This window comes from Monodon monoceros, unplaced genomic scaffold, assembly GCF_005190385.1.
Source record: "Monodon monoceros isolate NGI ecotype Baffin Bay Population unplaced genomic scaffold, NGI_Narwhal_1 Super_Scaffold_13, whole genome shotgun sequence".
NCBI classification, from domain to species: domain Eukaryota; kingdom Metazoa; phylum Chordata; class Mammalia; order Artiodactyla; family Monodontidae; genus Monodon; species Monodon monoceros.
The window spans coordinates 45,824,305-45,840,979 of record NW_021703769.1 but is presented as its reverse complement, the minus strand read 5'-3'; the positions used below and the strand labels follow the sequence as shown (position 1 = coordinate 45,840,979).

General features: G+C 46.0%; 1 protein-coding gene across 3 annotated transcripts in view; it reads left to right on the top strand.

The window, feature by feature from the left end:
* The window catches only part of RIN2 (Ras and Rab interactor 2), a 221,964-nt gene extending 210,566 nt beyond the window's left edge, over positions 1-11,398 (top strand). For 2 of the 3 annotated variants that reach the window (XM_029219461.1, XM_029219462.1), the window contains 4 exons: positions 255-560; positions 2,325-2,456; positions 6,574-6,737; positions 9,521-11,398. In XM_029219461.1, the coding sequence (XP_029075294.1) occupies positions 255-560; positions 2,325-2,456; positions 6,574-6,737; positions 9,521-9,844 (926 nt within the window). In that variant the 3' untranslated portion in view covers positions 9,845-11,398. The remainder of the gene's footprint in view (positions 1-254; positions 561-2,324; positions 2,457-6,573; positions 6,738-9,520) is intronic. The other variant, XM_029219463.1, reaches the window with a different exon arrangement.
* Positions 11,399-16,675: the final 5,277 nt, after the last annotated feature.

Here is a 16,675-nt window from a genome sequence, read left to right as displayed (position 1 = left end):
TATTCAATTGTATGGACTGCATGCAGAGAGACTGTAAGACTATTAGGGAAGATGCATTCTTCCTGGCTCTACTGAAGAGAAAAGGTTGGCACGTGAGTGATGTGGCGCTAAATTTTGGCTGGTTGGGTGTGTAGTTCGGACGCGTCTGCCCGATAACCAATGCACTAGGTTGCAGTTGTCCATTCCCAGAAAAGAGACCTTGCACTCCTTCGTTCTTCAGTCAATGGTCACAGTAGCTGTGCTTTCTTTGGCAGATGTGGTATTGGAAAAAGCCATGCACAAGTGCATCTTGAAGCCCCTGAAGGGCCACGTCGAGGCCATGCTGAAGCACTTCCACGTGGCCGACGGCTCATGGAAACAACTCAAGGAGAACTTGCAGCTCGTGCGGCAGAGGAATCCACAGGAGCTGGGCGTCTTCGCCCCCACCCCTGACTTTGTGGACGTGGAGAAAATCAAGGTCAAGTTCATGACCATGCAGAAGATGTATTCACCAGAAAAGAAAGTCATGCTGCTGCTGAGGGTCTGCAAACTCATCTACACCGTCATGGAGAACAACTCAGGTGAGGCCACACCGCCCGGGCTCTTGGCCTCGCGATGGCGCTGGGACACGTCGGGCTTTCTGATTCCCAACTGCTCTTCCTTTCCGTTTCTTGACTTCACCAAGTGGCTCACAAAAATACACGTGTTACTCTGGTGTCTGGCAAATCAGTCCACGTGCAGCAAACAGCACCGAAAAAGTAAGCGGAGGAGGGCAACAAGATTTTTGTACGATGCCAGATTATAAAAGATTTAGTTCAGGGTAGTGGATACAGAGGCATTCTTGGGAGTCTGAGTTCAGATCCTAGCTCTGCGAATGGGTTCATTAACTGTGGGGCTTTGGCCACCATAATCAACCTTCCAAGCTGCGGTTCTGCACCTGTCATGGGTATGACCCCATCCTTCCTCCAAAGGTGCAGATTAGATGGGACAACGCATGCATAGCCCCAAGCATGGTGGAAATATTTATGATTATTCCTGTTGTTACTACATTTTGGCCAGTGAGGGTTTGTGTCAGTGATTTACAGCAAACTTGGAGCATTCGGCTATAATGTGGCTTCATCATAGCCATTTCATTGGCTCTCCCTTCTTTGCTCCATACTGATGCAGTGTAGTAGGAATTCACATAAGTCAGCCCTCGGGTTTCCCCTGCGCTGCTTCTTGTAGGTGCAGGAGTGACCCTGATTCATGGGTAGCGATGAGCCCTACAGTGCTCCAGGTCTTGGGTGAGCCTTTTTAATTCCGTGGATGGTCACAACTTTTCCTCTGCGTGTAATCGCTCGATGCAGAAGCAGCGGAGAGAAAACACAGGCTCTGTTACCCATGGCTGGAGGAGGTTGCCGCGTGCAAGCACTTCGCAGATTGCGAGGCAGAAACGTTAACACACGCGCTCCAGAGCTGGTGATGCTGACGAACAGCACCTCTGCAGTTTTGAAGCATACTTCACACGCAAGAAATGTACTTTCTGTAGTCCGTGAAATCGTTTATAAAACGTCCCCCGAATTATATCTGCACAGGGTTCTGCTCTTCTCAGGCACAGTTTCTCAATCCCAGCACTAATGACATTACATCTGGAGAATTCTTCATTGTGAGGCCATCTTGCTTCCTGTAGGAAGTTTATCAGCATCCGGATGCCATGAAAAATGTCTCCAGACAAAGCCAGACTCCCCTGGTGGGGATGGGGGGCAGGCAAAATCACCCCTAGTTGAGAATCTGCATTGTCATAAAAAGTAGCAGTAAAGATGAAACATTTTTCGCCAGATATTAATCGTATATATGTATTCAGTGTACACTGAATGAGTACATTTAGCTCACATTGAAGACAGAGAAGGAACAAGTTATTCCTTGCTCGAGTTTGGTTCTGTCACTGAGTTTTGATTTCTTTGCACAGAAAGCAACAGGAAACAAGACACAAAGGAGTAACAGCATTAAGTAGACACTTCCGCAAATGGTTTATCGTGTCACTTGCTAAAAAGTTTAAACTCTTTCAAAGTACTCTGTTCTGTTGCGGAGGTTGATGCAAATCATGGAAGTGGGGAGAAAATCTTCCCTGTGTTCATTGACTCAGACATTCATTCTGAAATTGTGAGTTAGGGTGGGTCCCTGACGTGGGCAGTGGGGAGAGGCCCAGGCCCTGTAGGATTCCAGAAACACCCATCTCTCTTTATGAATAGCTCACTTCCCCAGCATGACTCCTCGCTGTCTAATAAAAGCAGCAAGTAGGATATGAAAGGAAGAAATGTTGATAAAAATATCCCCGTCTGCCTCCCCCTTTCTTCCTACTCCAGGGAGGATGTATGGAGCCGATGACTTTTTACCGGTCCTGACCTATGTCATAGCCCAGTGCGACATGTTGGAACTGGACACAGAGATTGAGTACATGATGGAACTCCTGGACCCATCCCTGTTACACGGAGAAGGTAACAGGCTTTTGAAGAAGTGGGAGGATCTGGGTGCTTTTCTTCGGTTTCATTTTCTTTAAATTGAAGTTCACGTGACATAAAATTACCATTTTAAAGGGAACAATTCAGTAGCATTTAATGCATTCACAATCTGGGGCAATCCTCCACCTCTTTCCAGCTCCAAAACATTTTCATCCCCGAAAATAAAACCCCAGGCCCATTTGGCACTTATATGGGTGCTTTTTTGACATCTTCAGGGGTAATGGCCGTTTTAGTTTTGTTCATTTATAAGAATGTGCTGACTTTTTTTTTTCAGATTACAAAAGTAATACATGTTCATCGCAGAAAATTTGGAAAAGTCAGAAAAACACACAAAAATGCAACCCTGCCATAGTTATACTTCACTGAGATTGGTTAAGTGCAATAAAAAATACCTTTCAGTAGAATAAATGCAATTTTTTAGAAGAAATGGTTTCTTTGATTCCAAGGGGAAGCTATAAACTTTCGTTGGAGAATAATTCCACTGCTGGCACAACCGCCCGCTGTCAGCGAATCGGACAAAGCCCTGTCTTTTGTTTTCATCTTTATTTTTTAAATTTGGTTTTCAAGACGAAAACGGCATTAATTTCCTTTTCTATTTAAAAAAATAGAATCTGCTCATCATTAACATAAAACTACAGAGGAGTAAAATCTGGGCGGTTTGCTTTCGATTTACTTTGTCCGTTCAGTCTCCTTTTTTTTTTTTTTTATAGTGCTGCAATGAACATTGTGGTATATGACTCTTTTTTTTTTTTTTACATCTTTATTGGAGTATAATTGCTTTACAATGGTGTGTTAGTTTCTGCTTTATAACAAAGTGAATCAGTTAATACATATACATATGTTCCCATATCTCTTCCCTCTTGCGTCTCCCTCCCTCCCACCCTCCCTATCCCACCCCTCTAGGTGGTCACAGAGCCCCGAGCTGATTTCCTATGCTATGCGGCTGCTTCCCACTAGCTAGCTATTTTACGTTTGGTAGTGTATATACGTCCATGCCACTCTCTCGCTTTGTCACAGCTCACCCTTCCCTCTCCCCATATCCTCAAGTCCATTCTCTAGTAGGTCTGTGTCTTTATTCCAGTCTCCTTCTTGTATCCACATGTCTTCGTGGGAATTCCTCTCCTTACACATTTATCACAGAAATAATTGGGGTGTTTGTCACTGTGATGCACAGGCTTGGAATAACTAGGACTCTTGTGTGACCTTGTCTTCTTAAAGGGGAGCAGATCGGAGCCTATTCATCCTGGTGCATCCTGACAGTCCATTTCCATGTGTCCCTGTTGGAGCCCAGCTAGACCCTGAGTGATGAATTGTTGCATAACATGTTTTCTCTCCAGTGAGCTTTAGTCTGGGCTTGAGTAAAAAGGTCCATCCACGTGCTCATGGGATTCCCCAGGGAATGCATCATCCCAGGATTTTCCCTGGAGGAAACTGCAGTGCAGTGTCACCCCCGAGTGTGTACATTCGTTTACTAAGTCCCCAGCGCCTGGCTTTCGTTCAGAGTGTCTGACCTCCAGGGAGCCCTGAGGGTCCCCCTTCCGTCCCTGTAGGGACAATGCTGACTCCGGACCAGTGATAAATATCTTCATCCTGTGAGTGAGCCTCTCCATCCCTTTACCTCTCCCCCATTTATCTCCCCTCATCAATATTCACGACGCTAGGCCAGACCCTCTGGCCAGACCCTGCCAGGAGCATTCCTCCCCTGCTCGGCCCTGGGATTTCCAGAAGGGTTCGAGAAGCATGTGGCTCTGTCCAGGGACTAAGAGGAAACATACATCTGTCTCTGTCCCATGCTTTCCTTTCTTCCACTGCGTTATTATTATAATTTTATATGCATCTGAGATTTTTTTGAGCTTCAGTCATATTTAATTCTAGTAAAAAGTGTGCTGAACTCTTGGGGCTTTGGGGGAAGGGCATGCCAGTTTCCCTCAGAAAATTACCATTCTGCTGCTGACAGAGTGTGCTTAGGACAAACATACACTTACATCATGTGGCCTGAGGGTCGAGACAGCCACTTCCTGCCATCTTTCCCATCGTTTCCCCGGAGCGAGGCACTGCCCTGGCCACTATGTCGGTGACGGATGGGGCGGGTGGCAGTCCTCAACTCCAGGAATCACAGAGAGAGACAAGGACCCAGCTAGCAAAACTACAGCGTAGCCGGCAAGCTCGGGTTTTCACTAGAGCCTGCCTCCACTCAGCCGTGTCCTGGTTTCTCGGCCTGCTTCCTGGGAGAGCAGGGCGGCCCCGTCGGGTGGCCGTGGTTGCAGACCAGGCCCGCCTCTCAGACCGGAGCTCTGCAGTCTGGGAGGAAGAGGCAGCCAAGCAGAGATGCACTGCTGGTCCAGCCCTGCATCCTGCCCTACTGCCCAAAGCCCTCTTTGGTTTGCGGGACGACAGCCCACATCTGTTTTCTGCTGTTTAAGCAGGTAGTTTCATTTGCGGAAAAAGCGTCATGGAATCCCTTTTACGTGCACAGCCCTGCTGGCAGGGTTAGAGTTTTGCAGAAATTTAAACCTTCCTCTAATTGCATCCACATGTTTCAAAGTGTGGTCAGTTTTGTGCTTCCAGCATTTGGAGTTTTCTCCATAGCGGCCTGAACTTTGAGCCGTGGAGTCTAAAATTTGGCGTTCAGAGGAAACAGTCCCCTCCCAAACTCAACTGTCATAGTCCCTCCAAGTCCGAGCTCCAATCCTGACACCTCCACAAGCCTCTCTTAAGTATTAAGTCCATATTGGTTTCTCCTGAAATCCTCTGTGTGGCATTTAAATTCCATGCTACTGAGTTTCCCACTCAATCATGTGATTTGTTCATGGGGAAAATATTTAGTAAAAATCAGCCACTCAAAGCGCTGTACTCCAGATCTCTGCCAGCGACCTGAAAGCCACAAAAGTGTGTTTCTTTCTCAGTATGAGTCACAGGGGGGCGTTCAGCTCGTTTCCTAGATGGTGGACCAGTTGCCATCTTGAATGTTGTCACCTGTTGACCAGAGAGAAAGTTCTCCAGGGTCTTGTGTTAGCAGCTAAATACTTTGGCCATGAAAGAGATACTTGCAGACAAAACTTTTAAACCACAACTAACTTCCGGTCCCTGCATGAATAAACCACCAATGTCCGTTTTCTTTAATACATTTATAAAGCAGGGACTCTGATTCTAATTTTTACAAACCCACCCCCGCTCTGTACCTGGCTCACGGTGGAGATTCGATAGGTACTTGGACAAAGAAATGTCTCTCAATTGATGATGTGCTGTGCCCATTTAGGGAATTTGTAATAAATGTTTGGGGCGCCCCCTAGTGTTTCTCTAGCACACAGCTTACAAGTTTCAGGAAGGCACCTAATTATAGTTTAAGACCAAACTGTGAACACATTTATGTCTCTCAGAGTGTTGTAAATCTTTTTAACACTCCCCCAAACATAAGACATCGTTCCCAAATGCACCAGCAAAGGGACATCACTTGCTTTTCCTTGTAAATTACTCTTTCCTAAATGTCGCGTTATGAGAGTCCCCAGGGAAGGGTAAGAAAGGGAATCAGGAGGGAGAAGTTATTTTGAAGAATCCATATTGTCGTGAGCACACATGTATACTGTGTATTCCTTTCAAAGTGTATAGTTTACTCAAAATTTAGAAAAGAGTAATTCCTAAAGGAAAAGCCCCAAAGCAGGTGTTGCCAGAAGTAGGTGGATTCCTGTTCCTGTACTAAAGGGTTCTGGCCTCAGAAAGGTGGACCCTGCCGTCCTCACACGCCTCCCCACCTGCATCAGGCCCCAGCACCCTGACCTTTTCTGGCAAAGCATTTTCACAATTGTGCTTAGATAATAGAGATTCTGTGTGTCTCACCCGTTGGAATGGAAATTCCATCAGGGGAAGCAGGGCGTGGTCCGCGGTGGGCGGTGGCCCAGGCCTGGGTCAGCCGTACATCCACGGAGACGGATGCAGGAATGGATGGGTTAGGATGTGCTCTCATGCGGTCCCTCAAGGAAATGCACGTGGAAGAGAAGGAGAAAATGCCGAACCGGACCTCCAACACGGTGGGCCCCCAACTGTTGTCCAACTGGTAAACCCCTGGAGAACTCATTCTTTCCACCCTTTCCAGGAGGCTACTACCTGACCAGCGCCTACGGAGCACTTTCCCTGATAAAGAATTTCCAGGAAGAGCAGGCAGCGAGACTGCTGAGCTCTGAGGCCAGGGACACCCTGAGGCAGTGGCACAAGCGGAGGACCACCAACCGGACCATCCCCTCAGTGGACGACTTTCAGGTACGTGGCCGGCCGGCGGTGGGGACAGACTCCTGCTGCTTCCTTTGTCCTTGGGAAGCAGAGCTGGCTCATGGCGCATGCAGCTCAGGGCACCCGAGGGCCTCCCTTCGTCGGACCATCTGGTGGAAGAGGGATATTTTAAACCACCCTCTGACCTTGTTGTTTCACTTCTCTGTTTTCCTTAAATTAACAGAATATATATATATGTGTGTGTGTGGATTTGGCCCAAGTTTTGCTGCCCTTAAGAAATCAGAGTCAAGTTAGGGCAGGATTTCCTCCAGAACGTCCAGCGTGGATACTGCCCACCTGAGCGCACAGGAAGCTGGAAGGAAGGATGCTCTCAGCACAGGTGGCAGATGGGGGACTGGGAGGTGGAAGCAGCCATGTGAGGCCCTGCACTTGACCTGGTCTCTCTGAGAAGAGGGACACCTCTCCTCTTTCATCTCGCCACCCCCCAAAACAGAAGACCCCAGCATCTCATCAGCAGCGTCAGCTCTGGCAGCTGGTCAGGGCCAGAGTTGAAGAGCGAGCATCTGGGCCAGGTCCTGCCTGGATCCCCTTCCAGAATTTTCTGTGCCCCTGAGCTGGTCCCTGGGAAGGCGGGTTCCCACAGAGCTCGCTTCCTAGAGAGGAGAGGCAGGTTGAGGCTATAGAAATCTTGACCCAACACAGGAACGCTTGATTTGCTCACAGTCTATGAAACGATGAGTAAGTCTGCAAACGTCTTCAGATAATATTTCAAAAGTTTCAAATAGAATTGTAAACCCCGACCGTGCTTTGTGTCCACGTGCCACGTGGTGAATTTCCAAGCAGGACAGATTTGCTCCACGTCCAGATTCACCTTCCTTGCCCTTTTTGCCTTTTTAATGCTCTGAAAACACTCAAAAGATACATTTGGTTTAAAGCCACCCATCGTGGAAAGGCAAGGTCAGCAAGGTTTTCTCCAAGATAGGAAGGAGTGTTCCCAGAAATTCCTTCCCGGGCGCATAAACCTAAGGGGCGAGAAGGCATCCTGTACGCCCCCCACCCCTTGGACTGTTGAAGAACCGTCCACGTGTTGAGCGATTTAGCATCCGCAGGCCCTTGGAATGTGGCGACTGTTGGCCATCTGGGGAGGAGGTTCCTAAGGCCACACAGCCTCTGGGGAGAAGCACGGAGGAAGGGAAAGAAGAAGGGATAAAAACGCATCATTCCACCTCCCCACCTGCCATTAGCCCCTTCCCCTGGTCCCCTCTCTCCATCTAGAGCTTCTAACCTAGAACCCCCAGAGTCCATGCCTTGTGCACACCCCTCCCCACTGGCCTCACTCACCTCAGAGATGCACATCTTCTAAGAACAGACCCAAGATGGGAATTGTCAACACTCAGCTTGGCTGTAGAAGCCAAAGCCAGGAAGCAAAGCTGCACTTGGAACTCCTAAGTCAGAGTCACAGACACACACATCTGCTCACCCTGGAGAGGCAGCACACCTCACCTCAGTGGTCAAGACACCAGAACACTGGCGCTGCCACTCACTCAGTATGTGGCCTTGGGCAAGTTCCTTAACCTCTCTGTGCCTCAGTTTCTTCACTGGTCAAACAGGGATAGTGTAGGCCTCCTTCACAAGGTTTTTTTTAGGAGCCAGTAAGTACATGCATACCATGTGCAGGCCGTGTGCTGAGGGGACGGTATGGGAGAGGAGGGGTTGGTGAAACCGGGCATGTGTGTACCCGAAGGTGCCCTCTAATGTTCCAGTTCAAGAGCGTCGGTGTTACCATCCGTGTGCCAGGTGCACTGGCCTTCCCAAGAGCTCTCTTTTCTATCACCTGAGGAAACCCTCAGGGTAACCATGTAGGACCCCCGGCAGAGAGCCCCACTCCCCATTACTCCTGAGTAGGGCGGCCAGATTTCGAAAAGGAAGATGTATTTGTCTTCTGTCTGAAAATCAGATTTAACTGGGCGTTCCCTATTTTATCTGGTAACCCCACTCCTGAGGAAGTAGAACTGCAGAATGACCCAGGGCCACAGAATCTCAGAGAGCCGGGCAGGAGCCTGGGATGCCCCGCACCTCGTCCGGGCCCCAGGTCTGTTCTGTTCCGTGAAGCTGCTCGCCTGGTACTGCTCACGATGCAGGGCCTGCAGACACCCCTCAGCCTGCAGCCCCCATCTCCACGGCACCGCCCTGCATCTCCCAGGCCTTTCCACAGAATCCACAACCCCTGCCGACTTTCCCACACAGCAGTCAGAGCCACCTTGTGTTGGGCTGAACCGTGTGAAATTGCCAGTGGGGGAGGGGAAGGATGGTCAGCGGTCCGCAGTATTTTGTGGTGCAGCCTAACGCCATCGCCCCTGCTTAGACTTCATAAAAAGGAGTGCAAAGCGAACAGAACGTGTGCTCTTGTGTCTACATATGTTAATGTGTCTCCTGCTGCTGACTCCTGGCTCTTCTGACATTTGGTTGGTTTTTCAAACTGGGAATAAAATAAACCCGTCAGATCTGGTTGACACTCTTAACCAGGGATTTCTCAGCCCAGCTTTATGAGAGAGACTGAAGGGTGAGAGCAGGGCTGAACGGACTTCCTCCCGCTCCTTGTATTGGGGATGAATTAAAGTCCATACAGTTGTGCTCCCCACCATCCCGTTTCACATCAGCCTCTTTCCCTGTACTTGGGGGGCCTCGTGTCCTGACCCTGGACGTCCCGGCGAGGCTCACCTGTGAGGCCTCTCCCTGGCGTCCCCAGGCTCACCTGCACCATCTCGCTTCCTCTTCTGACGCCGCCCCTGCACCTCTCTTTCCACCTGCAGAATTACCTCCGGGTTGCATTCCAAGATGTCAACAGTGGCTGCACGGGAAAGACCCTCCTTGTGAGGCCTTACGTCACCACGGAGGACGTGTGTCAGCTCTGTGCCGAGAAGTTCAAGGTGGCCGACCCCGAGGAGTACAGCCTCTTCCTCTTTGTGGACGAAACGTGGCAGCAGCTGGCAGAGGACACATACCCTCAGAAAATCAAGGCCGAGCTGCACAGCCGGCCACAGTCCCACGTCTTCCACTTTGTCTACAAGCGCATCAAGAAGGATCCTTATGGCGTCATCTTCCAGAACGGGGAAGAAGAGCTCACTGCCTCCTAGGAGACACGCGAGGCTTCCCAGTGGTGCATCCAAAGAGCGGAGTTAGGAACCTGGCCTCTGGCTTCCACGTGCTTGTGCTTGCAAAGCAGTCACCTCCTTGGGGTCCGCTCGGTTCAGTGACGGAGCCATCCACAGGCCGACTTGGCCAAGGGCACCTTTAGCCACGACGCCCAAGCACAGTAGCTGAGGTTCATGAAACAGTAGGATCCGTCCTTCAGAGATGGAGAACTGCATCTGATGGTTCAGGTGTCCCGAGATCGTTTGCTGCCTACCCCCAGCCAGTTACAGGGTTGGCTCATGTGTATGTATACGTACTGAGTAAACATTTAAGGTACAAGCTCTTCTCTTGAGTTCAACAGCAGGCGTTTGACAAGACTGTCCGATGCAGTGCATCAAGGACCTCTCAGTTCAGTGGGTGCCTCCATCCTTTCCTTCCTTTCTTCTTCTTCTTCTTCTTCTTTTTTTTTTACGAAGAGCCTTTGCGTTTTTATATATTTCATAGAAATTTTTATAGCAGTTGCAGGTAAACTGTCAGGATTGGTTTTTAAAATATTTTTGTAACTTTAAGATATTCTATAATTATGCATGTGATTTTAACATTTAATATGCAAAAAGAAATCTCTTGCTGGATTTGAGAGTATTGCATTTTAAAAGTCTCTCTTCTGTAACTGGACGTTTGAGCAACTTTGTGGGGAGAGACTGCTGGGTTTCTTACAGCGATGTATTACTGACACTGGCCACAGAATGCCTTTGGAAATCCAACGTACTGTTATTACCTTGTTCACGCTCAGTGGTATCGCGTTGTTTTGTGTTTTCACCAAGTGGTGCTGGGGATCAGGAAAGAAATGAATGTAGAGAGAGGTCGAGAGGGAAATACAGACTCTAACAGAGGACTAAGGGGTGGAGTCTGCTGGTTCAGACTCCTTGAAGGAAGTGGGAAAAGGAGATAAAAGGAACCACCTATGCTGAAAATACTGTAAATATGCAGTGAGATTTGCAAAATCTGTCCCATGTTATTTGCTTTCGGGAGCAATTTTGAAAACCCCACGAGGGAAAAAAAAGAAATAAGAACACCACTTTTTTTTTCCTTTTCCACACAAATCAAAACTAACAGCATCAAATTATTTTGGGCAGAAACCATGTATTGTGAGTTTCATTGAGTTAAATAAATGCCATTTGGAAAGGAGTTTGCAAATGCACCAAAAAGCCCATCTGTGTTGTAGAATGTGTGGCGGAAGTTAAATTTCTGTTTTACGAAACCTGTTTGGGCGGGGCCTGGGGAGGGGCGGTTTGCACAGAGGATGAGGGTCTCGTATCAACATAACAAAGGTAGTTACAAAAACATGTTATTGTACTGTGTAAGGATGCGTAGTCATCTAATTTTGTTGGCTTTGTACCTTGTACCTTTTTAAGCTTTTGCTGTACATCTGGAACCCTCAACACATACTGTGTTGTACTTCCTTTTGTAAATGATTTTTTTAATGGAATTTTGCACATAATACATTGTAATACTGTGCGATAATCATGTGTGAAAATAATTCTTGAAATATTCTTCAGTTGTCTTTTTCCTTTGAGAAGCAGAATGTGATTTTGCACCAGAGAATGTTATGTAAATCTGGAACCCACGCCAGTGTTTGTGGCTAGATAATCCATAGAGAGGAAACAGAAAAGTTGAAATTTTTTCACCAAGCTCATGTTCTGACAGGAGCAGAAGGAAAAGAACGTGTTCTAACCTGAAAGGATTCGGTGTTATCTGGGACAGTCCTTGGCTTAGTTGGACCAAGAGAACATCACAGCTAATCAGAAGAGCCCTGCAGACACCCCGCCCTGGTCTTTTTTTTTGTGTGTGTGTAACCTCTCAAGTGCCCCAGCTGAAAGTTCAGGGCTGTTTCAAAATCAGCACGGCAGAGGCTGGCCTATTCCTGGTGCTTGGCAATGGCTTGATAGGTCCTTGTTGACTGAACGAACTTTCTAACCCGTCAGTAGGATGGATGCTTAAAGATCAGAACTGTGGCTGAGCCGACTGCCTGCTTTGCATATTTACAATGAATTCAGAGTGACAATTCAGTCCCTGTAGTTTAAGGTCATCATGCTCTCCTTGTCCTCCGAAGTCAGTACACTGCTGACTTAAAGCAGGTCACTGTGCCTGAATGGGAGACAGCCGGAGTAAACTTCAGTGAGATCAAAATAGGACGCTAGTGTGAGCAGAAGAAAACATCACAAGACAGCCCCTGGTTTTGTCGTTGGGCAATGTTTCCATGCTAAAGTTACAGCTTCACATGCGTCTTCGCTTTTTTCCCCACGCCAACATTTCTCACTTCTCAAATTGCCAGGAAACAGATTTTGGGGCAGTTTGAAGGAATAAGAGGAGAGTAAAAATATACATGCTGGGTGGAGGGAGAGGAAAATGTATTTCCAAATCTAAAAATATAAAAATTGAATGCCAGCCAGAGGAAAGGATTTCTTTTTTTTTTTTTTTTTTTTAATGTTATATGCAGTGCCAAATATTCTCTCCTCGGGGACGCAGAATAGAAATAGAAACTGTTCGAGTAGATCAGTATCGTGTGGAAGTTACAACTTTAGATCTGTAAGGAAACACAGAAGGCAGGAAACCCAGCCATGAATGCTTTCATTCATAAATGCGGCTTCACGTCTGCCGGGCATCTCCTACCTCCATCTTTAAGAGACTGGAAATGAGACAGCACTCTGATTATCAACAGCACTGCCTGCTTACTCCCTAAAGTCTGAGAGGAAGGGCTACGTACATGGGACACGGGCATTCTAATCGCCTGGCAGAGTATTTGGTGATAAAATCCTAAAAATCATCATCTTTCAAACCATGCTTGTGATGGTGAATCTGAGACCAAGAGTGTTGTTGGTCATTTAGTGAACCCTGATCAAGTTGGAAATGGGAGAAAATTCACATAACATGGCAGAATCCTAAAGGGATCGTAAAAAAGTCCAAGAGGTGGAGGGAGGAAGATTTGGAGAACACGCTCTTATTTGAAAAAGATGTTTCCCTCCAACGTGGAAGGATGGGTGGCATTTGGCACAAACATTTCCCCCATGGACAGTGACTTTTGTCAGGAAGGTATGCAGGGGAAGTTTATAAAAAATTATTCAGAAAGGTCTGGGCCGATACATTTAATAAAGTAGTACCAAGGGTCTGCCCTCAGACCCCCACCCAGCAGGCACGTGTGCAGGGCGGCAGCTTTGATTGATCTGAAGGGTGGGGGGACGGGGGCCAGACAGCTTCTTGTCTCTCGATGCTAATAACCTAAGCTTCCAGAGTGGAAGTTGCCTGAAAGTTCTGTACGTAATAGACATTTAGAATATCATCATAAGAATGAATCTGAGTATTTCCTTCCACCGAACGCAGATCTGCTGTGGTGGATCCTGGACTCTGTCAGCCTGGAGGGGGAGGCGCTCAGGGCCCGTGGCGGGGAGAGGGACAGTGGCTGGGGTGGGCGGGTAGCGGGGACCAGGCAGGGCTCAGCTCTGGGCTAAGGTTTCCTCCCTGGCGTCTATCGGCCCCCGCGGCCCGCCCTCGGTCCCCTGGGGAATACATCACCTCACACAGCTGAAGGCAGTTCCCCCCCATTTAGCTGCATTCCTCCCCTTCCCTCCCCCAGGACCCCGGGGGGCAGGTTTTAGGTTTTAATGAGCTGGGCGGGCTCTGGCCTTTCCCTGAGGCCTGTCCACAACACACGCTTCTCCAGGCTTCTCCAGTTCTACCGGAGATGCAGGGTGAGCCAGGTGCCACCACCCACACCCCGCCCACCCGGTCTGTCCCCAGGGCTCAGTGTTCGCTGGTCCTATTCCCATCAGGTTCTCAGCTTCGGCCGCTTCTTCAGCTCACCTGCAGGCCTTTAAAAGCCCGAAGGCCAGGCTGCCCAGACCATCAGAATCTCTGCACGTGGGACCCAGGCAGCGACTTCTACTGAAGCTTCCAAGGTGATTCTACTGTGAAATCGGGGCTGAGAAATACCAGGATAGATCAAGACACAGGTCTTAGGAGAGAAACACACCTGAGAGAGGTAAGACTTTGTCTACAGCCCCTAACGCCTAATCAATTACAGGTTCTTGGTCTTCGTCGGCTGACTTCAGCAAAAGACCATGGAAAATGTACTTGTAGCATGGCACTGTTCCATGGAAATAGGAAGCAAGCCACATAGATGATTTTAAATTTTCTAGTAGCCACGTTAAAAAAAAGAAGAAAAACAAATGGGTGAAATCAAGAGCACTATATTACAGTATTACTAATTATTTCATTTTAGTAATCTATTTTATTATTTAACCCATGCTATCCCAAATATAATATTTCAACAATTAATCAATCAAAAACATTAGAGGTGTTTTACACTAATTTTTTTCATCATCTCCAAAATCTTGTGTGTATTGGGCACTTACGTCACGTCTCAGTAGCCAGATGTCAAATGCTCAGCAGCCACGGGTGACTGGTGGCTGCTATGTTGGAGAGTGCGGTTCTAGCAAATTAACTAGGAGTGACTTAAGAAACTGAAAAAATACAGTTATCGGTGCATATAAAATAAAACCACGTCACAGCCTCCTCTCTCCACAAAACACACACATGCGCACTGTCAAACGGGCACCGCTTACCAGCCGAGGTGCTGACGGCATCTCCCTCTTGGCTCCTGCGAGAGCCACGAGGCACTGAATTAATCCATGTGACATCTTAGAACCCGGTACTCCACAGGCACATTGAATATTTGTCGCTATTATCATGAGACAATCAACCTCTTCGAAAGAAAATTTTCCACTGCCGTTGTTTGTTTCTACTGACCCATTCACGTTTTTATCTGCTGGCAAGTTTCTTGTGAAAAAAAGAAAGACAATAACAGGTACTAAGGTTTAATATATATAAGCTATATATATCAATATACATATTACATATATATCGCTATATATTATATATATTAACTATATAAATCTATATTTATATATATTAACTATATATCTCTATATATTATATATATTAACTATATATCAATATACATATATATATTAACTATATATCGATATATATTATATATATTAACTATATGTCTATATATATTATAGATATTAACTATATATCAATATACATATACATTAACTATATATCGATATATATTATATATATTAACTATATATCTATATATATTATGTATATTAACTATATATATCAATATACATATTATGTATATTAACTATATATATCAATGTGTATATTATATATTAACTATATATATGTGTATATTATATATTAACTATGTTAATATATATTATATATTAACTATATATCAATGTATATATTATATATAAACTATATAATGTATATATTATATATATTAACTATATGTGTTAATGTATATATTATATATATGTTTATATATGTGTGTATATATGTATATATATATTTTTATATATATACATACATATATATACACACACACACACACACACACACACACACACACACATATATATATATATATATATATATATATATATATAGGGACGAGATGCCCAGTGTGGGAGGATTAAAAATAAAGTGAATGCCATCCGTTAACTTTGTTGTTGATGATGGTGGTGATGGAGGAGTACAGGTGTGAACTGGGAGGATATTCCCAGTACTCCCTACTGGCCAAGAACATCAGCAGGGCCGTGGCCAGTGGTGACTATTGCCAAGAGGGGGAAAGGGGAGGAGGGAGGGAGATTGCAGGGATGGCCAGAGTGACATCCTGGGAGGAACCGGCTCTGCCCCGAGGGTGGCTGCAGTAGCGCTTCCCAGAAAGGAATGATTACTTAAGTAAAAGTGTAACTACAGTCAGTGATTATTGCCACAGCTTTTCCTCTTTTAATTTTATTTTTTACATTCACTTATTCATTTAGATATTTATATATACATGTCTATTATTTAACTGGATTACTCTTAAATACAATAGGCTTTACCAAAAAGAATAAGGTGTGATTTGATGTGATTTTCCTTATCTCTGATGTCTGTGCTTCCTCTTTCCTGCCAGTTCTACAGATTTTGAGAGAATGGACTCAGATTGCAGTTTTAGTCAATTTTATCTTTTTCACTCTGTCTCTTCAGTCTACTGATATACAATCACGCACAGAACAGAAGTGCATCGACAATGAACTGAAAGAATGAAAAATTGCAAAGAAAACTAAACCGCCCAAGACTCTTTAACCAATCAAAATTAAATACACGTGAACTAGCTAGGACACTGGAAAGCTTCTGCTTTTCACAAGCACGTGGAAATACAATACTTGGCAAATTGCAAAATCTCATTTCACAGATAGTTGAAGATTTTGCTGGTGAAAATGCAATCCATGGACCAAGCATAGCATCTTCCAGGAGCTCATCAGAGTCTCAGGACCCTCCCAGACCTACTGAATCAGAATCTACATTTTAACAAAATTCCCACAGATGATCCACGTGCACGTTACAGTTTGAGCAGTATTCGTTCAAGGCATGTTTGTGTTGAGGGCATTTGTGCAGCTGATACAATTAAACTTAAGCTGCTGCTGTTAAATCTCTGGAGGGATGGAGCTTGTGACACTAACTAAAAAAGAGGCATAACCTCACTTCGAACCACGTACATGATCACAAAAGGCTTAAAATGCGGATGTCAGGAAACACGTGCTTTCCTGATGATGATTTATTCTTCTTGCTTTCATGGGGAAAAGAGACCTGAAACGCAGGGGAAAAACTCAAAATGAGGTGGGGTTGAAGACAAATACAGTGGTTTTGCCAGGCATCTTCTTTTACCTCCAACTATGTGAGGCAAACAGAAGCTGAGTCAGAAGGTTCTTTCTGTC